At 43.2% G+C, this 26612-nt stretch overlaps 1 protein-coding gene across 1 annotated transcript in view; it reads right to left on the bottom strand.

Moving 5' to 3' along the window:
- LOC139918002 (E3 ubiquitin-protein ligase SH3RF3-like) overlaps positions 1 to 26612 on the bottom strand; it is an 85640-nt gene that overhangs the window by 12713 nt on the left and 46315 nt on the right. Inside the window, exons 2-6 of the mRNA XM_078286226.1 lie at positions 17123 to 17398; positions 13655 to 13750; positions 6311 to 6619; positions 5046 to 5161; positions 885 to 1055 (exon numbers count right to left, since the gene is read on the bottom strand). Of these exons, the coding sequence (XP_078142352.1) occupies positions 885 to 1055; positions 5046 to 5161; positions 6311 to 6619; positions 13655 to 13750; positions 17123 to 17398 (968 nt within the window). The remainder of the gene's footprint in view (positions 1 to 884; positions 1056 to 5045; positions 5162 to 6310; positions 6620 to 13654; positions 13751 to 17122; positions 17399 to 26612) is intronic.

Raw genomic sequence — 26612 nt, 5'->3', positions numbered from 1 at the left:
GAAGCTCCACGGTTGGTTCAGAAATGTACGGATAAACCACCCTCTCAATAAGGTCTCAGTCTGAGTGGTTTGGATTGCTGTGTTCTCATATGACCAAATGGAATGAACAAAGGGGAAAACCAAGCCAAGGTTTGAACTAACACCTCTAAAACACCCTGTGAAAATGCCTTCAAAGCCCCAAAAATCCATTGGCCTCTCTAGTGACAATGGCGAAGGTGAAGACGCTCCATGACCACCACTACCAACCCAAAAGCCCTCTCTCCTGGGTGAAGAGGTGACAATTACATTTACAACTTACGTTAGAGCTCCACTACCAGCGTTGCGTCCCGTTGCCATCAGCGCTGCGCCAACGTGACGTTCTCCCTGCTCCACAGAGCGCGTTGACTTTTGAATGGATACACCAGAAAACAATCAATTCAACTTTATTTCGATGAGGGAGAACGCGTACGTCAGCCATCGAGAATTGAACCTTGGCGATTTTTTCGCTTGGACGCAGCCATCGGACGCAACGCAACGCAACGCGGACGCAACACGAGCAGTGGAGCATCTTTCACTGCTGGCAAAGGAATCCTTCCTTCGATGGCTGATGGCTGATGGCAATGCCTGACGCCCGATGGCTGTAGTGGAACAGGGCCGTTAGGCATTCAGCTGGAATTCTGACCCATAACAACTTGAGTGAGCAGGTAGGGGTTCAGTAACTTGTTGAGTAAGACTTTGACAGGACAAATGGCGGTTGTAGGGATGGAACCTGAGATCTTACTCTTAGGGGACGGCCTCTCTAACCATTCAGCTGTCCTGGACATGGAGGTGACATAGCTCCCTAGGAAGAACCATCACCATCACCATCACTTACCATCCCCATGCCCACACCCGAGCCCTCTTACCTGGACACGGGGGTGACGTAGTTCCCTGGGAAGACCCCAGAGGCAGCAGTTCTCAGCGACGTCCCTTTGAACCATCCGTCCTGACACTTCTCCGTCACCCGGTACATCTCCCCTTTCCTCAGCTCCAGCTCGTCGGCCTTCTGGGGCTTGTAGGCGTACAGAGCCAGGTATCTGAGAAACGTAGGCAGCAGACGTACTGTTGTGAATGTGCCAGTCGAGCGTTCAAAGTACTCCAATCATCTGCCAACGGACTTTCTCAAATGGGGAGGTAAACGTGTAGGCAAGCCTGATGTACTGTATATAAAGTCAAAGTAATTCTCTCAAGAAGGCACGACAGCAAGTGAACAAGTGTCAACATCTGAAAACAAGGCTCTGGTATCAAGAAAATGACTCAAGTCGGTACAAGGACATTCTTGAAAGAACTTGTTTTTTTGTTGGAAACAAGTGGAACTATCCCACCCGATCTGCAGATTTTTTTCACTAGTTCCTAATGTTGACATTTAGTATGGCTAGGTGCTTCAAAACAAAGTGTTTTCCCAGTGAGTTTTTTTAGCATCAGTCGATGTGTTGGTGTGCTAATATCAAAGTCTGTGAGTCAGGCCCATATCTTATGTTTGTTTCTCCCTCTGTTCAGAACAGTGACACATCTCTCGGCTGAAGCTGCTAGCACATCCGCAACCTGCGAAACAGGTCTCCTCACACGATTCAATCAAAAGATTCAAGCTTCCCTTAGCATCTAAAATTATTTACATTTATACAAGGTTTTAAAAAAACGTGTCAGTCTGGTTTCTTTGCAAAGTTGCTCCCCTTCTTTGGATCTCGAGCCAGTTCTTGGAGAACAGCTGGTTCCAACCAGCCGTCCGCACCATCTGTCTGTCTGAACCGCAACTAGAACTGACTAATTTCACAGGGAGAGACAGGTGAAAGAGGTACGGCAGGAATTAACTCTTGACAACAATTACTCCAATCCACAGCATTATAATAAACCCATGGGCTCCAGATCAAAAGGAACAGGACAATTCCTTCTTGTATGCCACAAGACCCTGTTTGTGGTCCTAATATTCGCCCTCTTTCTTTCCAGTACATAAAGACAGGTTTCTCTGTCAGCTGAAGACACGGGTGCAGTCATGGGCAGGTATACAATCAAATGTTTTCTTTTTTCTTCCACTTTTGCACCCTACAGCAGTAAAGTTATGTAAGAATGTTCCTATTGCTCACTGTCTTAGTGTTAGTCATTTTACTTTTAGACCTGTTTGTCCATGCTTAGCAATATGACACTTTGCTTGCCAGCTTAACTTTATCATAAATTAAACATTATCTTTAATTAAATAAACAACACATATGCATTACAGGCATAGATGAAGTTCTCTATATAAACACACAAGGATATAAGCAGTTTTTCACTGGCGGAGTGCAGTGCTTTAGGAGGCGACACACCCCTGCATTTCTGTATTATACTGTCCAGTGCCTCTTTCACCCACCCCAACCTCCTTACAAATGTCCAATATGTACTACAGACCAAAGTGGACTCTAGGCAAGTGATCGGCTAAGGGTGACTCATTAAGCGGCCAGTTAGTTGGCAGATTGACCACATTTTCTGTGGGTGTAAAGTGAGAATAAGAGCATAGTGAAATGAGAATAAGAGCATAGTGTGTCCCTTTCATCGAGAACAAAAAATCTTTTGAGTGTCATTTTGTCGTTATGTAGCAACACTCAGCTCACTGCTAAACCAGCAAAGGATGCAATACTGATGAAATTGCGTGTTTCCAAATATAACCAAAAAGAGTTGTAAAACTTGCTAACTGTAACACATCTTTGCAAAGATGAATGTAAAATAATAGTGAATGCACTTACATTTATACTGCCATTGGAAAAATTATGAAAAATCACAGAAAAAGTGAAATGTAGCATATGGGTGCATAATCAAAGTAACAAATGTGTGTGTGTGTGTGTGCGCGCGTGTGTATGATTTTACCTGCCTACAAACAGCAATACTGATAAACATCCAGCATATTGGTCTATATGACTATGTTTATATATGAGTATTGTGTATTGCACCTGTATTGACATATAAATGAGTTTCTGGTCTTGTGGCTGCGAGGTGTTCATAGTGTGTACTACCAGACTCCGACAGACGACGATAAGACCACAGAGTAAACAAGCTCTATATGCACTGCCTCCTGGTTGCCATGGTAACAGATGCGGGGACCGTCTCCCGTCTCCCCATGGCAACAGGACTGGTTGCCGGGTCAAGATGGAAACGTCCGACCTCATCAGTAGGACAAACCCGCTCCGGACGTGTGTGTGCGTGTGTGTGTGTCTGTGTGTGTGTTTGTGTATGTGTGTGTGCATACCCAGCTACTGCGCTACTTGGAGAGTGATGTTATTAAAACTGACAATGTCGCTGTATTCCACTCACATCCTGCAGGCAGGACACCAGCTAATAGTAAACAGTACACACACACACACACACACACACGCACGCCTTGCCGATACACCTTTCTGGCGGTTGCCTTTTAGATTAATTACCAGGTAAAATATAGAACAGTCTTGCTCAGCGTTGGCACCTAACCTCGGCAGCCATCTGGACGTCACAATGTTTCCTTCTACATCTACATGACTTGTGAGGTTACCTGTCCACAGGAATTTAATTGTGTGTGTTTGTGTGTGTCAGGGTGTTCTGGGCTCTTACCCCATTCAGGCACTGATCAACCAATTTCAATGAAGTCAACAGCCAAGTCTCCAGCTGTAGCCTCTGCAACCCCTGCTTGTCTTTCCTCTGTGTCCACACTATTGAACCACATTGCTCCTCTAATATTGTAAATTCAGTGTGAATTTAACTTTTTGCCTCATCTGCCAAGGGCTGGTAAACTAAAAATATGTACCTGCCAAGAATAGTTTTTCACTGTCCAAAATAATGAATATACATTTTTCATTGAAATGTGTCACCCTACCTGTTTTCGCTGCTATTTCGTGTGTAGAATCAGGTACTGTGTGTTGATTTAAAACTTGCTCACTCACTTACACAGCTGATCAAGTTTGTAATTCATCACTAAGTTCAACAGAGTTTGAGAACAGACGAAGACCAAAGACTGTATAAAACAGAGACAAATGTTATTTACCAGCCGGTGTGGTGTATGACAAACTTTAGCGGAAATTGGCGCTTGGTGAGTATTAATTTCAGAAACTCATCACTTCACTAATTTCAAACTATATCACTTCTCAGTACCTGTACACTATCAAACTACTACACACAACACTGTGTGCTATAAATCATTCTCTGCAAATAAAGTCTGTTCTTTATTGAGCAGTATCCAATTGATAATTGATGATCATTTTTCCACACACCTCCTTTATCTTCTTCTCATGTGCTGGTATCTCATCTTTTTATCATGGTAAGACAACACAAACTCTGGCATTTTATAATAAATCACACTGTTGTATAAGCAGTGCCTCTATGTATATATGTAATATGCTATAAGATATGTTTACTGTGTTGTCCATAGAAGAGATGAAGGCAGCTGATCAACTGGGCAGCAAGAGAGCTGAGATCACATTTAAGTAATATGATCATTAAATAATCAACTGATCATTAATTAGATCTATATGTCATGGTGGGACTGGACACAATCTGGATAATCTTGTTATTAATCTAGACAATAAGAGGGTAGAGAGGGAGACAGATGAAATAAGGGGCTGATGGGATTTGGCAGGATACTTAAATCTTCCATAAATATTGATGGTGATTGGAATGAGTGAACTACTCAGTTTCCCAGAATGCATCCCTCTATATAAGTGCATAGCATGCAATAAAGTACATAGAAAAAGCCCTGTATGTCCTGCTGAAAGCCTTGTGCTGAAACACTGGTGGTCAATAAATATCACACACACAACTGAGTGTGTGACTGTATTTTTCCTTTCTGAGAGGGATTTGATACTTGGCCAGTGGGGGAATACATGTGGCTGCAGAGGAGGGGAACTTGGCCGGTCGCCTATCTCTGGGCACAAAGGAGGAATTATTTTTAACACTGCCACAAGCCGGGTCCTGAAATCAAGCCTGGCTCTTGGGAATACGTCCTTTCTGTTGCAAAGCAGAGGCAGGCGGTGTTGAAAAGCCGGGTCGCAGGTGGGTGAGCGGACAGCACCCCGAGGTGTACTCACATGTTGAGTGGCAGCTGGACCTTGGCGTGGGCCAGCAGCTCGGAGGTCACCGATGCCACCCTGGGGGGCACCAGCACCCCCGCCGAGGAGGGGGAGGGACCCGGGGGAGATGCATCCTAAACACACACACACACATGCACAATGAGCTCCTTCAGTTTAAAATAAACCATTATTTGTGATGTTTGCCTGCAGCTCACAGATGCCCTTTCACCTGGCATTAACATGCATTGATTGGACTGTAACCAGATAGAGCAGAAACACTTAAAATCCAGATGCACTGATGATCCGATAACCAAAACACCTCCGGAGGCTGTCAGACGCATTTAGCCACATCAACAACAAAGTGTAAATGCATTGTGTGTCCAATCCATGCACACAACTACCAAAACAGAAATAAATGTTATCACATGAATCCCAACAGAAAGCACAATCAAAACAGTCAGGTGGCAGGCAGGTCTGATTCTAAGATGCTTGTATAAAATGGATTGTCAGGATACTGGTGGATGGGGAATAAGTGAATAAGGAAATAATAGAATAATAATAGAAATGTGTTTGCTGTCAATTTTAAAGCATGTCAGTGTTACTCGAAGAAGTGTCGTGTGCTGTAATTGGTATTTTTAATGTGTATAGTGGAAACATATTTTAATGTCAGGTGTAAATGTAATCCAGCTAAATCAGATTTGGACACAATCTGGATAGAAGACACATATTAACGTCTGGGGGGGGGGGGGGGGGGGATGTGCATGCATGTGTACTGCATAGGGTTTGACTGGGTTTTTGAAGACCACTACTGGGCTGGCACTACTGACAGTGATAGTTTTGGATTGAAGCTGCTGATAGGGGAACATTTGCGGCAATATTCAATATTTTGTGTTTTTTTAATTTTATTTTTATGCCCGACAATTTAAAAAAATTGATTGTTGTGAAAAAAAAGTTTTCAGTCTTTCCCCCACATTTTATTGTTGTCATGGTAACTCTCCACTGAAACCCAGGATAAGAATAATAAAACATTCCTGCACACTTGTGTGGAATCTGATCAAAATGTCACATATTAAGGGCTTCCCATAGACAACCAGTGTAGTATTGATGAATTCTACAATAAATATGTAATCAAACAAACTGCATCATATCCATCATATCAGAGGTGGATGACACTGACTGACTGATAACTGATTTTTATTTAAAATATATCATATATCAGTGTAACCCTAGCACTGTATACATGTGTTTGACGACAGTGTGTGTGTGTGTGTGTGTGTGCGGACCTGGATGCGTGCAGCAGCCCTGGGGTCAGAGGAGCTGATGAGGACGGGGTGGGAGATCTCCATGCTGTGTCTGTTGTTGAGCTGGGCGGCCCGCTGGCTGACGGACAGCGCCGTGAACGAATGACGCTTCTTGGCGTTCTTCTTCCCTTCGCCTCGCCGGTGGCCCGAGCCGTTCCCGTTGGACGGCGAGGCGCTGGGGGAGGGGCCGGGAGAGCAGGGGCCCAACGGGGCGGGCTCCGAGCTCGGGCCCGGCACGGGAGCGGGCGCCGGCTTGTCGATCTCCATCAGCTGCTTGGCTGTTTCGTTTAACTGACGGAGGAGAGGAGAGGAGGGGAGAGGAGGGGAGGGAAGAGAAGAGATGAGAGGAGGCAGATAGAAGAGAAATAAAAGAAAGGAAAGGACAAGAGAGGAGAGGAGAGATCAGAGGGGGAGTGCAGAAGATTAAAGGAGGAGGGAGGAGGAGAGAGGGAAGGACAGAGGAAGAGAAGAAAAGAAAGGGGAGGATGGGAGGGAAGGGAAGAGGAGTGAAGTGGAGTCCAGGGGTTAGATTTCAATTCTCTGCGGTTTACATCTGAGCAACCGTCACAACAAGGTCACACACACACACACACACACACACACACACACACACACGCATGCACGCACGCACGCACGCACACACACACACACAGTGTGTTTACATGGCCTTTCCTCTGAGCTTGTTCTCATTGGCAAGGCTTCAAACCAGCAGCATAACAATCATCACTTACAACAACTGGTCTGGAGAGACTTTGTCTGTGTGCCAGAAACTCTCTCTCTCTCTCTCTCTCTCTCTCTCTCACACACTCCAACACACACTGATTCCCGGACACCCCACCCAAAGGTGAGCTTCCCTTCTGTACGCCCGGACCTCTCTCTCTCCTCACTTTGGTTTCATTTCGATTGGAGCAGCAGGTCAAAGGGAAACCACAGGGGAGTTGTCTGTCTTCCAGCTCTACAGTCCAGTAGATACAGGGCGGTTTCACAACTAGTTGGTTTGGAGCAGTTATTTCAAACCCTGGATTGATTTCCCAATCGGGCTGAGCCCTTGTTGAGAGGGAGGTTTTGTCTCGCCATGTTTCCAAACCAATTCTGCTTCCACCCGACTGCGGGAAGCGCTGTGCATTATGGGTTAAACACGAGAGTGTAATTTCACAGGAACGTGTTTAATAGGAAAGTAGAAAATGTTCCCGGTTGTTTGACTTGCAGGAGTGTCAACACAATCCCCTGTTTCTACAAACCGAATTGAAAAACTGAGAAATGAAGTTAACATGTATCAATTATTTATTCAGAATCTCCTTCCATAAACAGTGGGATAATCCTTTGTTATACAACGAAGACACATCACATTGTGGGCTCAATTCCCACAGAGTTGGAAGATCCACAAACGCAGCTGATGCTGATGCTCCATGTTGGTTTACCTGTAAGAAAGTCTTTTCTTGCAACGAATTTCTGAGTAATTAAGTAAATGCCTGCTTTGGCTGGTAAATTATAGATCCTTTGAAATTTTGCCATGTAAAACATAACTGAAGCAATGCTTAAATGCCACAAACAACACCACAAGAAAGCACCGTAGCCACTTTTTCTTCCATTATTATTATTTCTTCTGCCATTATTATTTCTGATTTCAGGATTTCTGCCATTACCCAAAGGAACCAGTGACACATGTTTATGTGTTTACGAGTTAGAGGATATTGCCACTTTGATAGTGATCTCCTTAGAAAATGTCTGAAGATTCAACACCATGGACTTGGCGCTGACACTGGAAGCGTTCCTTACACTCAAACTTTCTGACACTATAGGGTCTTGTGACTCAGTGAACCATTCTCAAGTCTATTTGATCATTCTGATATTGAGGTTGAAGTTTCATGGCAGGCATTAACACATGAAGATGTCACACGTGTCTAAAGAGATAACTGTCAAAGTGGTGATATCCTGTCATTTGAACATGATAAAATAAATGTAGTGTAGCCAGGCATCATTTACACTCTGAGCCAATGCTATGTGAATGCTACACATACAATAAACCTAACTGAAAGACATTACGCTAATGTTACAGCTACACTACATGTATCTAACTCCTGGGTCTCCATTTAAGTCTATGTAAATTCTTGGGGTATTCTTAAAGGTTTCTGAAATATCTTATATTTTCAATTCTTATACATCTGACACTACGTAGGTGTTGAAGGTATTGCCTCTTCAGTCATGGAATGTCATAGATAGGTCTTCTAAATACACACACACACACACACACACACACACAGGTCAAAGTGAAAGAGGGACACGTTAACTAACACGTTAACAAAGGACATCAACTTCATTCCTCCACCGCATTTACATCGCAATCATCTCTGCTTAGCATAACCTCGAACTGCTACACAATCCCTAGAGAGCAAGAAAGTCTAGGAGAGTGTGTGTGTGTGTGTGTACAGGACAGACCCGTCCGGGCTCAGTGTTTGAGATGTCACATTTCCATATTAATAGATATGCTAATCAAAGCCAAATCATATGCTAATGAGCATGATAGATTGATGCTGCGGCTATAACTCAGCTCACTCTCAGGAGAGATGCTAGAGGATGCACACGCACACACACACACACACACACACACACACACACACACACACACACGGAAGGTCAGCGACAACACGTGCACACACAAACATAATGTATGCAATCACTCAAGTAACTATGACAGAGTCACTTATACACATGTAAATACCAGTGCATTCAAGTACATGCCACCCCCCACACACACACACACAGACAAACACACACTCACACTCACACTCACACACACATACACACACACAGACACACACACACACACACACACACATGCACCAATGACTGCTGTGTCAGTTTCTCTTTAACTACCACTGCTGTAGTGCCCAGTCATGCTGCAGCAGAGAAGATAAAAGTTCAGTGTATGTGTATGCGTATGCGTATATGTGTATGTGTGTGTGTGTGTGTGTATGTGTGTGTGTGTGTGTGTGTGTGTGTGTCTGTGCGTGTGTGTGTGTGTGTGTGTGTGTGTGGGGTGCCGTTGATAGAGACAATTCTTCACTTGGTGCTTTTGGCTGAATGAGATCTCTAAGGTCATCTTTCATGTGTTGAGTGCTGTGCTTACTGTCCTCTATGTGTATGTGTGTGTGTGTGTGTGTATGTGTGTGTGTGTGTGTGCGTGTGTGTGTGTGTGTGTGTGTGTGTGTTCTCTCCAGGTAATACTGAGACTCTAGCTGATGAGCTGATATCTGCACTGCGAAAAGGGCAAGCCAGCAAGATGCACGCATGCACATACACACACGCACACGCACACGCACACACATACACACACACACACACAGTGGCAGGTGTGTGCCAACTCCTTCCTGCTGCAGAGTCACTCTGGGGCGCATTGAGATAGATAGATAGATAGATAGATAGATAGATAGTGCTCTATATAAAGTTATGTGTCACCCAAACCCACCCTAGACCTACCTAAATCAATGCAAAACACCCCCCATACCCAACAAAAATTACCCTGAACCTACGTAAACCCACACTAAACCCACCTTAAACCCACTTACCCCTATGCAAACTCACCCCAAACCCACCTAAACCAGTCCTGACCCACACAAACTCATCTAAACTGACCTCAAACCCATCTAAACTCTACCCAAACCCTAATAAAATCCACCTAAACCCAACTCAAATCCACCCCAAAGCCACCTAAACCCACCCAACCCACCCAGACCCACTCGTATACCCGCATCTAACCAAACTCACCCAGACTCATCCAAACCAGGCCAGACCGACCTAAACCCACCCTAAACCCACGTAAACTCACAATTTTTTTTTTTTCTTACCACATATCTGAGACCACACATAGTGTTATATATTAAAATGTTAAAGGTACCATTTAAGGTGCCATTTAATGCAGAACATTTCAACAAGTCAAGACAACCTCTCTTAAAAGTGGACCCACCCAGACTGACCTAAATCCATCCCAAGCACAGTACATTTACCTGCTATTAGCTACTACAATCAACTACTAGCCTCTCCCTCACGCCCTACTGTCTTTCCCCCTACACACACACACACACACACACACACAGACACACACACACACACACACACACACACACACACACACAAACATACACAGATCAGCAGAACCCCAGCTGGGGCCCTCCTCATTAGACCCCCCACCACCACCACCACACACACACACACAAACACACTCTACACGCCCCCGTACCCCTGCTGTGTCAGAGTGATGGAGAGGTCTAAATTATTGATGCATCTCTATCTAATAAGAACCCCGGTGTGAGTGTGTGTGTATGTGTGTGTGTGTGTGTGTGTGTGTGTTTGCGCCTGCCTAGGTCAGCCTATGGCTTAATCACCATCACCTCAGAGAGCCGTTTGGTCAACCAGCTAATTTCAGAGACGTGATTGGGTAGCCTGGACCCCAATCCCGTGTAGGCAGGAAGTGTGTGTGTGTGTGTGTGTGAGAGAGAGAGAGAGAGAGAGAGAGTGATAAAGAGAGAGTGAGAGAGAGAGAGATTGAGTGTGCTAGTGATTGTGAGTGAGTGACAGAGGGGGGTAATAAAGCGAATAATAAAAAAATAGGAGAGGAGCAGTGATTCTGTATGTGTGTGTGTGTGTGTGTGTGTGTTCATTACCTTGTGGGCTAGGGAAACTATCAGTGCACCATGTGTGTCTGTGCGTGTGTGCATGCTGGTATTAAGGTGTGCATGCATTAGATATTGTGTGCAAGTGTGTGTGTGTGTGTGTGTTTTTTTGAATGTGTGTCTGCATCAATGGAAGATGATCAGAATGATGTCAGGTGTGTATAAACGCTTTGGGGCTGCATGGAGAATGAATAATCTCTCTCTCTCTCTCTCTCCCCTCTTCATCTTAATGAATATCTGCCAGCCAAATCGATACATAATACCCCTAATACACTGGACCATGACCTTATGACAGGCTTATTCTCTTCTCTCTCACACACACACACACACACACACACACACACACACACACACACGCACATGCACACACACAGCATGCGCAGCAGTAGTAGCAGCAGCTCCCGGTGTGAGTGAATCTCCTGTCAGTTTGGGGGTTTTTTGTCGTTTACTTTCAGGAGGATTGAACCAGGCCAGCGCAGACTCGGAGTGTTTAACAATGTGTGGTGATGGAGAGAGAAGAGACGCCCTAACAACGGTGAAAATGGAGGAATCACACATCCTCCCAGCCTCCCAACGACTCCTTTTTCACCACGGCTTAAAAGCCTCTTTCACTGTGACGCTTACAGAACAAATTGTATTTCTGATGTATTTCAATACCGGGAGGAGCAGAGTAAACTATGCTCTGCTCCTCTCTCTACAGAGGCATAGCACTGGAAAATTGGGTTAGACCGATATATGGGGCTGATATTGGCCTTTTATGAAAAATTGGATATCAGCTGGTCAGTGTCGTCCACCTCCAATATCATGGCTATGGTGCAGTTTGGTTTATTACATATTTATTGTATAATTGATCAAAACTACACTGGTTGTCTAAAGGAAGCCCTTGCAGAAAAATCCACTCTAAAACGCTTTGACACCCTCTGCAGTCCTGGGTCCATTTTATTGTTTGGTGGTGTATTTTTTTTATTCTCATGGATAACTGGCCAAACAGACAAAGTGACATCACATCAAGATATTTCCTGCGCCGCTACAGTGGAGAAATCCATCGTAGAAGAGGCAGAGACACCAATTTCACTGACAGTAGCCTCAATAGACCAGAATGAAATGCAGCTACAAGACATGTTGCGTTTTGAGTACGAGCTGAAAGGCATTCTGGGAAATGTAGGAAATCACTGACTGAAGTAGAAGTAGACGAGGCAGGTTGAAGGAAAGTGGATATAACAAAAGGTAAATTACAACACTTCATCACAAAACAATAACCCTTAATGTCTTTTATCTCAAAATCTATCTAGTATGCAGTCCATTTAACTTGCACACAGGCTGGATAATCAGGATAGCTGTTAAATATGTAATGCTTAATTAATTATTGGCTGTCACCTGGGCTATCGCTGAGAACGAGGTCACGGTAATGTGGCTCCGTTACGGCGATCACAATTTATGAAAACAACCCTCTCTGGACAACGATGGGATTTTTGCATTACAAATTGCAGACATGGCAGATTCGCACGGGATTAAAATCACCAACGATCTCCGCAATTATTAGGAATCACTGCACGTCCCCAGGTAATATCAGTCCCATGTGAATCGGGCTTGAGCATATTGCATTTCAAACAACTCTATATCAGCCCACACAGAGAAGTGTCTACAGCCCTCTCCAAACGCATTAGTATTACCAGTCACTAATTTGATTTTGCCCATTCACATCAGCAATCTCAATCTCAGTCATCCGGACGGTAAAATCATTTACTAGGGGATTGCAGGGACACCCCAGGATGTCTAAAGCCCTATTCACATAGGACTAGAATTATGTTGGGACCTCATCTAATTAATGGACCCCCCCACAATCTCTGCGTTTCATGAAATGCATTTGCACAGGATAATGAAATCTGCTGAAATCACCAATGCCCAGGATGAAACTGTATAAGGTTCTACAATTCGTCATTTCCTGATTTAGCAAGGCAAAACTTTGGGATTAAAATCACTGACAATCTCCGCAAATAATACAAATCACTGGACGTCCCCAGGTAATATGAGTCCTTTGCGGTCCTGTACATACGCAAAATACAGTAGGTCATTTCAGCTGGAATTTTTTTGTAGCACAAGAAAATAACTGACGTTTGTTTCGGACGGGATAAAACTCCTGGGGTCCTGAGGTATTAATTACCAAATCAAGTCAAATGATCAAGCCGCAGATTTTGCGCGTTTTAAGAATAAGGGACAATATGCGCGAGTTTTGCACCTCATTACATAATAAGTTTGGTAAGTAATGTATTACTCATTACTCATTAATGATTTCAAAATATTATTACTTTACTTATTACACCCTGGGAGCAGAAGTTCATTACACTGCTTGTTACATAATTACTTTTCCCTTCCTTCTTTTTTCCTTCCTTTGCTCTCCTGTGAATGATCAGGAAACCAAACAGCCTTGATGTCCATTGTTCTTGTTGCTCTTTCACTGGATAAAATCACAGCAGTGAGAATACTCCCAGAGAATACCCAGAGAAAGTCAACTTTTCCACCATTTATCATCTAAGCTAGCCACCTGGTACAAAATGTGCTGTTGCTTGGAAAAGTCTTTCTGTAATAACAACAGGAAGATAGAGAAAGTTATCTGAAGGGTCCGTGTGTGTTTGTGTGTGAGTGTGTTTACCTCCACGTAGAGAATGGGGAAGATACCAATCTTGTCTCCCAGCATGCCTTCTGCCCAGTTGTCGTCCACTCGCCTGATCACAGTCAGTACCTCATCCTGGAGAGAGAGGGAGAGAGTGAGATTACACACACAAACACACACACGCACACACCCACACACACGCACACACACACACACACACACTGGCTATCTTTGAATGCACACAGTATTCCAGCTACTTGCTCACACCCTGGTTAAAGTCTTATTGGGCTGTTTATATGCACCTTTAAAGCTGCACTCAGCAAGATTTTTTTTTGTAAAAATACACCTGTCTTATCAGCCTAAATCACAAATTGGGGCTGCAGTAGAGAAGTGCATCTCATGAAGTTGCATGACATACGACCAGATTTTATAACCGGTCCTATTGCTATCTTTCATAGCATTCTTGAGCAAAGCGAGGAAATAGTCCCTAGGAATGCCATCGATCAGTTCAGTTACATCTTGAGTAGGACCTGCAGTTACTGTAATACTGGGCAGTACTGAGTTTGCACAGACCACCCAACAGTAAACAGGATAACATGTTTACAGTCATCATTATCCCAGCTGATATCGGAATTTGACCATTTTCATGCCAATAAATTCCAAAACATTGCAAGGATTCAATGTTTCCGTCAGCATTTTGTTCTTGGGAGGATGGAAAAGGCTCTGAAACAGCATTTAGATCATAGGATACTATGATCTAAATGTATCTAATACTATTAATTAATTATTACTACTATTACTACTACTACTACTACTACTACTAATAATAATATATACATATTCATGCATACTCTGATCAAATCTGTTTAAAATGTTGCATTAGAGTCAATCCAGGTTATACAACCAGTGTAGTATTGATCGATTCTACAATAAATATGTAATCAAACAGAGTGTAAAGCAGATATGGTGTTTACATGAATTTCCTGAATATGAAGGGAATATGAATGCGCATGTAAACATAGTCGCAGCTGCACGCCTTCAGAATTAACATTCTCCCTGCACACACACACACACACACACACACACACACATACACACCATAAGACTCCTTTCTCTCCTCCTCTCTCTATATGAATGCGGAGGTCTTGGTTAGACCATTACGGACGGGGGTGATAATGTTGGTAAATGACTGTGTATTAGTCATACTGAGTAATTACCTCTCACACTGAGAAAACAATATCACACACACTGGTTCTGCATGACAACACGCATACAGCACACCGCAGGGGTGAGTGTGTCTGTGTGTGTGTGTGTGTGTGAGTAATCCTAATCATTAGCTGAAGATGTAGTTATTATGGGTGGCTCCGGAGGGAGGTGACCTGTTGATGGGTTTAGCTTTAGAGCGCACACTTACACTGCAAAAAATGTCCATCTTAACAAGTCATTTAGTCTCATGTTCAGTCTTACAATTTTGTGTGAAAGATGCTTACAAGTAATATATGCAATATATGCAAACAAGTTGATTTGCATCAGAAACTCATCCCATGGCAGATTTTTTCACTTGTTTTAAGGATTAGTTTTTTTTTTAAGTCACTAGACACTAGATTCAATGACTTGTGGACACACACACACACACACACACACACATACAAAATAATGTAATCTATGGACAGCTCATCATCATCTGTTACTCTGGGTATAGAAGGCATTGTTGTGTGTGTGTGTGTGTGTGTGTGTGTGTGTGCGCGCGCGTGTGTTTGCGTGTGTGTGTGTGTGTGTGTGTGTGTGAAGGTGGCTGTGACAGTGGATTATTCTATACTGTATTTTAATCATCACTCTCTTTCTCTCTGTCTATCTGTCCATCTCTCTCTCTCTCTCTCTCTCTCTCTCACACACACACACACACACACACAGACACAGAGTGCAGAGATAGAGCGGATATGTCGAGCGTCATCCCTAGCACAAATGAGCCTGTGAAACAGCAGGAACAAAATGATAAGCTTTGAAGAGGAGAGCAGCACAGGGAATACAAATCACTGTTTACACCGAACCTAACCTGAATACACACTTCAGAGAGAGAGAGAGAGAGATAGAAAGAGAGAGAGAGAGGGAGACTAAACTGAAAGGGAGGAAAACAGCAGTCAAGCTTCTCAGTCTTTTTTCGCCCTCTCTTCTCTCTCCATCTCCATTCTTTTCAGAGGCATCTCATTAGTATGGTTTTAATGATCAGTAGGGTTATGGGACCAATTTTGGCCTTTTATTAAAAATCAAATGTTAGTCGGTGTCGTCCACCTCTGATATGATGAAGGTTTTTCCCTGACCACAGCTAGTCAATATGTTTTTATTATTATTATTATATCAGATGTCTGACCAGAGAAATCATTCCAGTGTGGTGTGGGAGCTTCAGTGAGTCTATAAAACCTGCAGTGAAACCTGCCTCACTCTGCCTTAAGGAGCTGCTAACCCACCTAAAAGAATTTCATTAGTCCGGCTTTCAATGGAGAGTTTTAGTGTCCCATGATGGTCTGAAAGCTGTTACAGAGGCTTAAAGAGGATACACTTTTGCCATAAACACTGAATCTTTGCAATTTTCTAAAATTTCTTGGCTTAAAAAATGGTCAAATTTAAATACATAGAATTGTCAGAGAATGTCAGCCACCAGCAGCCTCATATCAAAAACACTGTATCACCTTCAAACACCCATATCGGTCAAATCGTGATTAGAACAGACTGGGACAGATGCGGATACCTCCAGTCACTATGTTGCTCTGTCTCCTTTGTTGAAATACTTAACAGGGATGGCAGGCATCAGCTGCAAAAATCCTCTAACATCATAAAAAATACAAATCATATTGACAAACTATTAAATCAAACTACCCAGGATTGAGTCTAGCTTAGCAGATGCTGGCTGCTTGGAAAACGACACGATTCAAGAATTATTCTTCACATGTTAACTTGCATTTGAAACTAGTGAAATAGTCTAATACCCCACCGGTAGATTAGAAAAACACTGTATGATTTTACAACTTGAACGACTAGTTCAGAGGGATTTTTTGCAGTGGATCAGAACATTTTACCATCTTGACAATGATCTTTAAAGAGCAGTTTAGCAGCAGTGCAGATTGTGATGTTTTGGCTGTGGACCCTTGTTGCTTCAGATGTGAAAGCCAGTCACATTCATTTCACATCCAAAGCAAAAAATATAGCGCAAAACTCCTGACTGCTGTCATCCAAACTGCTGTCATCATTCTTTTGGGAACTCACTGTATTAATATACTTTCATATTTTATCAACCACAGGGAGCTCGTATGCCCCGTTTGATGCCGCTCTGGTTTACACTCTTAGTACCAATATGAAGAAAATCAGTAGTGATAAATTATTAGCGTCCTATAGGGGAACAGCCTGGTTTAGCAGCATGGAAGATAACTGTGTGCCACTGCTATAGTGTTTATGCTATTCTAAATCCATACTTCTATCCATCCATTTATTCATGTGTGTGTGTTGTACCTTGCTGAAGGCCAGACAGTCTTTATCCTGGTCTTTGTCTTTGACCTCAAAGTCGTACAGCGCCTTGCCCTGGGGAGGAGTCTGGCTCAGCGGGCGGAGCAACTGGATGTAACTGGCGGGCAGGAAGCCGTGGCAACCGCTGAGCTCGCCGTGGTACCAGTTGTCGTCCACCTTGCGTCGCAGGATGATGATGTCACCCTTGGTGAACTGGAGGTCACCGGGCTCCTTGCCCTCATAGGAGTAGAGGGCTTTACCGCAAGGCAGCGCTGGAACGTTCTGGAACACATACACGTATACACACACACACACTTATTATTTATACCCGGCAAGATTTTGAACAGATAGATATTCAAATGAGGCAGCATTGAAGAACATAGTGTGATGCATCATTCCCCCATGTTTAGTCAAAATCTGATCAGTGGTGTATGAGATATCACATATGATGGACGGACATACGGACAGACTGACCCATCTACAATATTAATAAAACATATTAATGCATACTTGTGTGGAATCTGACAAAATTAGAATTTTGAAAGTAAGAATCAATTCAGTTTAAGGGCTTCCCATACACAGCTAATCAAATAAACTGCATTATATTCATCATATCAGAGGTGGATGACAGTGACTGGAAAATGTCTGGTTTTTGATAAAAGGCCAATAGCGGCAAACCGATATAGTGGTCTAACCCTCCAATGAACTTAAAAGCCACATTTCCATACAATCATCCACACATAGATATCCATCATCAAACCATAACAAACCCACATTCACATTCACCACCACACATACCCAAACACACACTGCAGCATTCACGATTTTGAAGACAACAGATATTAAAAAGGAGTTTATCTTATAGAGATTCCAGATAAACAAACAACAGAGTGTAGGCAGAAGAGAGAATGCAGAGAAATGAAAGAAAAGACAACTTTACCTCTGTTCTTCTTCCCAAAGCAGGTGTTACATTATCACACACACACACATGCACGCACGCACACACACACACACACACACACACTATCTCCCCCATGCTGATTGATTCTCCCCAGACGCTACAGAGGAGAATAGCCTGGGGCTCCAGAGCCTCTCCCCTGTTAGGCTGTACTGAGATCAGTGCTGACGCAAGAGGAGGAAACACACACACACACACACACACACACACACACACACACACGCATACACACACACACACACACACACACACACACACACACACTACTACTACTACTACTACTACTACTACTACTACTACTACTACTGTTACTATTACTACTACTACTACAGCACTACTACTGGTAGTACTATACTACTACCATCTGGAATCAAGCCAAACACTGTAATGTAAATACATTTATGTTACATTTCAGATTCCTAGATCACCAACAATACAAGCAACTAATAGTAAGGAGGTCAACAATGACACAGTGGAGCTTTAGAGATGGAGGAGATGGATTCAAACGAACTTTAAACCTTTAAACCTGCCTTATTATGGACGTGTTGTTTATGACAGACTTGGTTAAAATGTGAGTAATTCAGCCCATTGATTGAATTGTCCCCCAAAGATTGTGACTTTCTTAGTTCTCCCAGGATTTCCAACCAAGGAGGAGGCCTGGCTGTCGTTTTTAAGAGAGGTTTCAACTGTCATCTTATGCCTGCTGAGGAATTTTGAGGTTCTGATGTTTAGGATTGGTTCTAGTAAACCAGTGGCTGCATCTTGATCCATCTCCGTGGATTAACAGCACTGTTCGTAGTTTGAGACAGGAATGCAGACGAACTGAGTGCAGGTAGAAAAAGACTACACTTAAGTACACTACTTACACATAAGAGCTATTACCCTCCAATAGTCCAACTGTTAAGAATGTGAGGCATAATGACATAATCATCACCTATCAACATAACCCCAGGCTCCTTTTTAGCACAATCAATAGTCTTCTAAACCCTGCACCCGCTCCTCTCCCTGTCTTCTCAAGTGATGACTGTGAAATGTTTTTATCCTCTTTTGTTGAAAAGATCAACAGTTTCAGATCTAAGATTTTACCTCCATCCACAACTAGTACCTGACTGTCCTGCTGAGTCACATTAGCCCTATTTCTTTGCGCGGCCTCATTGATATTGTGTCCCACATGCGATCATCATCTAGTCCACCAGATGTCTCACCTACATCTTTCCTTAAAGAGGTGATGGGCGATATTGGTCCTAGCCTTCTGTTTATTGTGAATAGCTCCCTCACATCTGTGTTCCCGATTATTTTAAGCAGGCCATTATTCAGCCACTCCTGAGAAAACCTGGTCTAGACCCGTCACTCCCACAAAATTATAGACCTATTTCTAAGCTTCCGTTTGTATCTAAGGTTCTAGAAAAAGTTGTATCTAAGAAGGTCCTTGATGTAACTGCATTTCTCAGGGTTACTAATGAAATTTTATTGCAAGCTGAGGTTGGGGAATGCTGTATATTGCTCGATTTGAGTGCAGCCTTTGATACCATTGATCATTGAATCCTTTTCGACAGAGTCAGGCAGGGGATGGGACTCTCAGGGACTGCCCTTGGTTGGTTTGTATCATACCAATGTGCGGAGTCCCCCAAGGATCTATACTTGGTCCTATTTTATTTTCTTTGTACATGCTTCCCTCGGTCATATTATTTGTCATTTTAATGGTGTCTGTTATCACTGCTATGCTGATGATACACAGCTTTATCTGTGGCAACTCTTCTTTACTGTCTGTGGTTAAAGATTCAATATAACAAAACTCTCTCCAACTGAACTCAGAGAAAACAAGTTCTTGTCATTAGTCCTGAGCACATAACAAGCAAGATTCAGCAGTGCATTGGTCCACTAGCTTGCAACACTAAATCCACTTCCAAAAATCTAGGTGTCATTTTTGATCCATATATGAATTTTGAGCAACAAGTTAAAAAATTAACTCAATCTTGTTTTCCCCAACTCAGAACCATTGCTACAATTTCACTAACAATAATTCTCTCAAGATTCTGAAATCGTCTCAAGAAATCTTGAGAAAGATTTTTCATTTTTCAATTTTCTTTTCAGAATCTTGAGAGAATTATTAGTGAAGTATTACGTAATTTCAATCAGGAAGACTACGTATCTCCGCCCCTCTCTCTAGTTTCATTCAAACTTCTCTCTATCCAATCACCGTTAACCAACGCATTCCCTCGCTTTCAATATCCAATCCGTGCAAGCCATCACTTTCCCTCTCCTTCTCGCAGAACCAATCATCTAAGTGGTCGAGAGTATATACACGTCATTTTCTATGTCATTACGCTACTCACGAATGTGTATGCTGTCTTTCAGTTGCTGTCATTCCAGCTGTTTCTCCCCTCCTCCTCCCCTGCCACCACCAACGTCATGGCTCCAGAGGATTCCCTGGGGGGGGAATCCTAATTCTCTCATTCCTGATGCCCTCCTAACTTCATCTCGGGAGGTGTCATCATGGCGCCTACGCCAAACTCTATTTCTGTTTTATCAATAAAAATATTCATTGAGCATTCAACCTAGTCTCTCCTGATTGAAATGCTTTTGTCTCTTCATGTCTCAACTACTGCAGCAATGCTTTGTTTTCCTGCCTTGGCCAAACTTCAACCAGCTCCAATTGGTGCGAAATGCTGCAGCAAGGGTCTTGACTAAAACAAGTTACAGTTCCCACATCACCCCAATAATGGCCCTTCATTTTGTTTTTAACCCCATATGAGCAGCCACATACTCTCATGTTCTCTGGCAGAGCTATGAAAACAAAAGGCGATCAGGCATTTGCTATTAAGGCTCCTAGACTGTGGAACAGCCTTCCAGACTCTCAGGATGGCAAATACTGTCTGCTCTTTTAAATCTCAGCTGAAACTATCTTGCATTTTTGTATCACAAGAGGTGATTACATAAGATTCTTTCTTAATGGGAGGTCATTGTATCCCCTTTTGGGTATTTCTTTAGCGCCACTTTAGTACCATTTTTCATTGACTTGTGATTTTTACCAATTTCCTACAATTATATTCAATCTGCATCTCAATTTTTGAGAAAATCTGCCACAAAATCGAGCACTTTTCATTGCAGTAATCATAAAAAAAACTTGGCATATGTGTGTGTGTTCTTCTATTTGCGCATGAATATGTGCATCCCAGATGGACAGTGTGTGTGTGTGTGTGTGTGTGTGTGTGTTTGTGAACTTATCTGCCTCTCTCTCTCGCCCCCTGTTTCACCTCAGTGCTGTTTGCAGGCATTAAAAATGAAACACACTGAAACCATTACACCTCCCAGAGAGAGAGAGAGAGGAAAAAAGAGAGAGGAGGAGGGGAGCAAGAGAGAAGGGGAGAAGGAAAGAGAGGGAGAAGGAGAGGAAGAGCAGACAGAGGAGGAAATGTGGAGGAGATAAAGAGGAGAGGATGGAGAAGAAGAGGAGGAGGAAGACAGGAGGAGAGGAGGAGAGGAAGATTGCATGAGGTGGAGGAAGAGGAGAGGAGGACATAGGAGGGGAGGAGGAGGAGGAGGAGACAGATGGCAGGGGGAATGAGAAGAGGAGGAAGAGAGGAAGAGTGGAGGAAGGGAAGGACGAGAGGAAGAGTGGGAGAAGGGAAGGAAGAGAGGAAGAAGCGGAGGTAGATAGGTGGGGAGGAGGAAGAAGAGCTGCAGAACTCCTTCTCTCCTCGTGTCATTACACATCATAAGACTCTAATGTGCAACACATTCACCATTAGACCGTTACATTACGCCTTGCTCTACCTTTCTCTCTCTACCTCTTTCAGCATCTCTGTCGCTCTTTTTCACCCTCTCTCGCTTCCATCCTTATTTCCTCCTCTCTCTACCTTCCTTTATCTCTCTAGTTCTCCCTCTCTCTCTGCCCCACTTTCCCTCCCTCTCTCTCTGTCTCTCTATCAATCTCTCTTTCACCCTGTCTTCCTTTCCATCTCTCTTTTGCTGCCCCTCTCCTTCTCTCTAACCTTTCTCCCACCTCTCTCTTTCTGTCTCTTCCTTTCTCTCCTCTCTCCCTTCTCTCTTCCTTTCACTCAATCTGTCTACCTGTCTCATTTGCTCTATTTTCCTTTCTCACTCTTTCTCTCTCTTCCGGCCTCCTTCTCTCTCACCCTTTCACCCCTCCTCTCTTCCTTCCTCTCTCTCTCTGTCTCTCCTCCTCTGGGCCGGCAGACTGGACTGACCTCCCCGAGGCTGCTGGAGGGCTTCGTCGGGGAAGCGCTGTGTTTCCCGCTGGCTGCCGTGAGGAGGGAGGTCGCTCAGTTCCCTCTGCTGAGGGCATCAGGTGAAACTGGGGGCTGGCAGGAGGAAGAGAGGCTGCTGTCTCTCTCTACTCCGAGCCTGGGGCAGTTTGGGCAAGGCCATGTGTGCGGTATGTGTTGAAGGAAAAATCCACCCTAATATACTTAGACAAGAATACCGGTGTCATTTAGAGTTATGTCCCAACTGTGTATGTATAATATGATTTTTCTTTTAAAGACTGTCTTGTTTTTTGGCGTTTTTAAAATACAAACTTTACGGTGTCAAACCTAGCTTGATGTTAAATGCATGAAGTCAGGGTGATTTCAGGGTGAGGTCAGGGTGATTTTACGGATATTTCAGGTTGATTTCAGGGCAAAGTGTGATTTCACTGTCATCTCAGGGTGAAGTCAGGGTGAGTTCACTATGATTTCAGGATGATTTCAGGGTGAAGTCTGTGATTTCAGCTGTCCCGGCTAACAAAGACGCCTTAAATAAAGAGACTTAAAGGCATAAAAAGAAATAACGTTTACAAGGCAATGTGTTTTTGAGGGATTATTTCCTGGCAGAGACTTCCATCTCTTCCTGTGGGTGTCAGGTGATTGACAGTAAGCAGAGCGTAACGCGATGCGCACACCGATATGAAAACACTTGAAATAACTCCTGGAATGTATTGAACATCACAGATTGATGATATATAACAAGTGTAAGAGTATCCGAGGGCGGGTTTTCCTTGAAGGTCGGGAGCCTCAGAGTCTTGAGGGACACTAGTGAGCACTAGAGTCGAGGCAGGAGGGTGAGGAGGGTGCTGCAGAGTTTAGGTGGATGGCTGGGGAAACTCAGCCTATGTGTGGAGGCTCAACAAGCTTGTCATCAGCCAATCAGATGCGCGCGCTTCCTTGTTTCGATGTGATTTCACTTCATGAACAATAGTTCCGCCTGGCAAGTGCAAAATGGATGAGAAGTTGATTACAGCCATTCAAAGCTTCCCATCTCTTTTATTTCAAAGAATAAAAGTCTCAAAAACGAGAGCGGTTGCATCCATTGTTGTTGTCGATGGTAAGCTCTGAAGTCATTTTATTGATAAGTGTGTTGTTTGGCTTGGTGATTTGAGTTACTTTCCCCTCTTTTGTTGTGGGATGTTTCATTACAGAACATCAAAAATCATGTCACTTTATCTTCTTTTTGCTCTTTCTCTTCCTGTTTTCCCTTCTCTCTGTCTTTCAGCCTCTGTCTCTCTTGTTCTTTCCTCTTTCTTTTCCTTTCTCTTTTACCCACTCGCTGTCCTCTCTCTGTACTGCATCTTCCTTTCTCTCTTTCACCCTCTCCCCCTCCTTCTTGCTTTCTTTCTCTCTATTTCCCTCTTTTTCATTTCTGTCTCATTCTCTTTCACATTCTCACTCGATCACCTCTCTCTCTTTCTCCCTCCCTCCCTTTCTCTCTCAGTCTTTCGCCATCTCTCTCTCTCTCTCTCTCTCTCTCTCTCTTTTCTCTTGCTCTACCTATTGAGCTGCATAGGGAATTTAACCCCCAACCCTGGCAATTGCAGCAACATATTAACATCAGTCAAATCTCTATCTTTCTCTCTCTCACACACACAGACACACACACACACACACACACACACACACAGGATGCTCTCTCACCCCTGTGGTGCAGTAATTACTGGTGTTAGTGGAATTCCGTAATGGACAGAAGGAGTGTACGTGTTTGCGTGTGTGTGTGTGTGTGTGTCCCCTAGGGCAGGCAAGTCCCTCAGTCAACCACTACTGAGTGTCCCATCTGTTCAAGTGTGTGTGTGTACGCGTGTGTGTGTGTGTGAGTGTGTGTCTACCATAGCCATAAGGTACAGGCAGGGTGAGTTGTCATACATGGGACTGACTGCTCCATTCAACAAGCCCCCATGACACACACACACACACACACACGCACACACACACGCACACACTTTGGTCTACTGGTCTACTCTGCATGCCCATCATAAAGATAAGGGGCCTTGGGTAAAACAGTTCTAGGGCCCCTCTGATATCATACTAAAAAATAAAATGTACAGAAAACAACTGGGGAAAAATAACTTAAGAAAGAAATTGAGAATCCTATAAATTTTTTCTTTCATTTTGTTGACAGAGTATGACTATTAAACAGCGGGAAAAAAAAAAAATATATATTTTAGCCCTTTTGGTTTAAGTATATTTGTGCTTTACGCTGATGCTTTGGCAATGTCACAATGATCTATCTGAACTGAGAGAGACACAGAGACACACACACAGAGAGAGAGAATAAAAGAGAGGAAAGCCAGAGAGATATGGAATATGAAGTTACACTCTTTTATCCTGACATGCACACACACACACACACACACACACACAACTCATAAAAGCCTCCTCTATTCGTTTTTTCGACATAACAAGATTACACAGTTTACAGCCACACACACACACACACACACACACACACACACACACGCACACACTCTCACCCTTATAACAGGATTAGAGTCTGGGTGTCAAACACTCTCTCTCTCTCTCTCTCTCTTTCCCTCTCTCTCTCTCTCACACACACACATGCACGCACACACACCAAGCTTATTAAATCAGACAATAATTAACAGCCACCCTCAGTGCTGTGTACATAATTGAGAATCAATAGGAAGCACATTCATCTGCTGGAACAATAAGCTGCAACATCCACTGCTCTTATTCTGCTCTGTTTACACTCTCCCCATGCAAACATTTACTGTACTGGACTATAGTGTGCAGAGATGAGAAGAAACAGGAAGAACAAGAGTACATGTGTAGTGCTGGTCTTGAGTCAAAACCTTGGAGGAACTAATTGTTGTGAGTAGGGTTCCACCAAAATGGATTTTTGAAGGCCGATACTGGTATTTTTAGACTCAAGGCATTTTCAACTGCTCAACAGTGGAGGACGGTGCTAGGAGCGAGCAGCCAGCATCACAACACACTTCTTATGAAGGATAAAAAGTAGAAACTCTAAAAGCGTTTGGTAATTTTTAATTAAAAATTAATTTAAAAAATCTCAAGAATCCAGTGTTTCCCCCTGAATTTCTTGTCAGGGTGGAAACGCCTCTGAATCAGCATTTAAACCATCATGAGACAGTGAAACTAAAACTACCATTGGAAGCCATACTAATCAAATTGTCCACTCTTTAAAGGCTTCTTTATAGCACCGAAGAGGGCTCTGCTGTGGTACAAACCCATATTTGAGGTCCTTAGTTCTTGGCAGCAACAGTTGAGAAAAGCTGATTGTGTTGCTAAACTTACAATTCGGCCGTCTCAAAAGAATTAAATAGACATGATTCATTTCTGAGCTGTTTTTGACGAGGAACTTTAGATTTTGTCACTGATACATCTGATCTTTTTTGTGTTTAGATAATGTCAGCTTGTTAGCTAACGAATAATAATATCTGGTCAGCTAACCATCACTTTGTTGTGAACACATCTGATTTGCACAGCTAGCTAACATGGTGGCTAATAGCTAGCTTTAATCTTGCATGTTAACATTTAGAGTAAGTTGCTTTGCTGAATTAGCTTGCTGGCTAGTTATCTAGCAAATAAAACCAAAAACCAACTGTTTGTTTAGGTTAACTGAGCTGATCTGAGCTATTATGAAGATGCAACTTGCTGTGCTTTGGAGCAGACGCTAAACCAAAGGACCAAAGGCACTAATAGGCTACTAAAGGGACAAGGGTTAGAAACCAGGCAGTTTACTGTGTCACAGTAACCTAAATTTGAAAACAAATCAACCTCATCAAATCATTCACTATAACATTACTGAACTTACACAGAGACCACAACTTTCTTTTTCAGATATCTCTCTTTTTCTAACCTGTTTGTTATATATTTAGCCATTAGTTTAGCATAGCTAATTCACTAATGGGCCTCTATTGATGGCGCCAGCCATGGATGCTAGGAAATTTGTGATGCAACTGTAAGGACTCTATATAAACCCTTCATGTGGAGTGTAGGTTCAAATTACTGTCTCCCAGTGAAATGAGCTAGATAAAATCACCACATCAAAGCCACTGCCTTTATCATGAGAGAGACATGGGACATGCAGTAAGTGCATAAAGATACCGGTTTCATTGGGTGACATAATTAACTCTTCCAGACCATTCCCGCCGTGCAGAGCCAGCATTTCTCAACTATTATTAGTCAAGGGTGTCTGACTGTTTCATCAAGTTAAATTTAAGTCCAAGGCAAGAAGTAGTACAAGGAGTGCATCAGGATTTCAAAAATCTCTACAGGTGCTCAT

Source organism: Centroberyx gerrardi, chromosome 10, assembly GCF_048128805.1.
Source record: "Centroberyx gerrardi isolate f3 chromosome 10, fCenGer3.hap1.cur.20231027, whole genome shotgun sequence".
Classification (NCBI taxonomy): domain Eukaryota; kingdom Metazoa; phylum Chordata; class Actinopteri; order Beryciformes; family Berycidae; genus Centroberyx; species Centroberyx gerrardi.
This window is presented reverse-complemented; position numbering and strand designations above follow the sequence as displayed.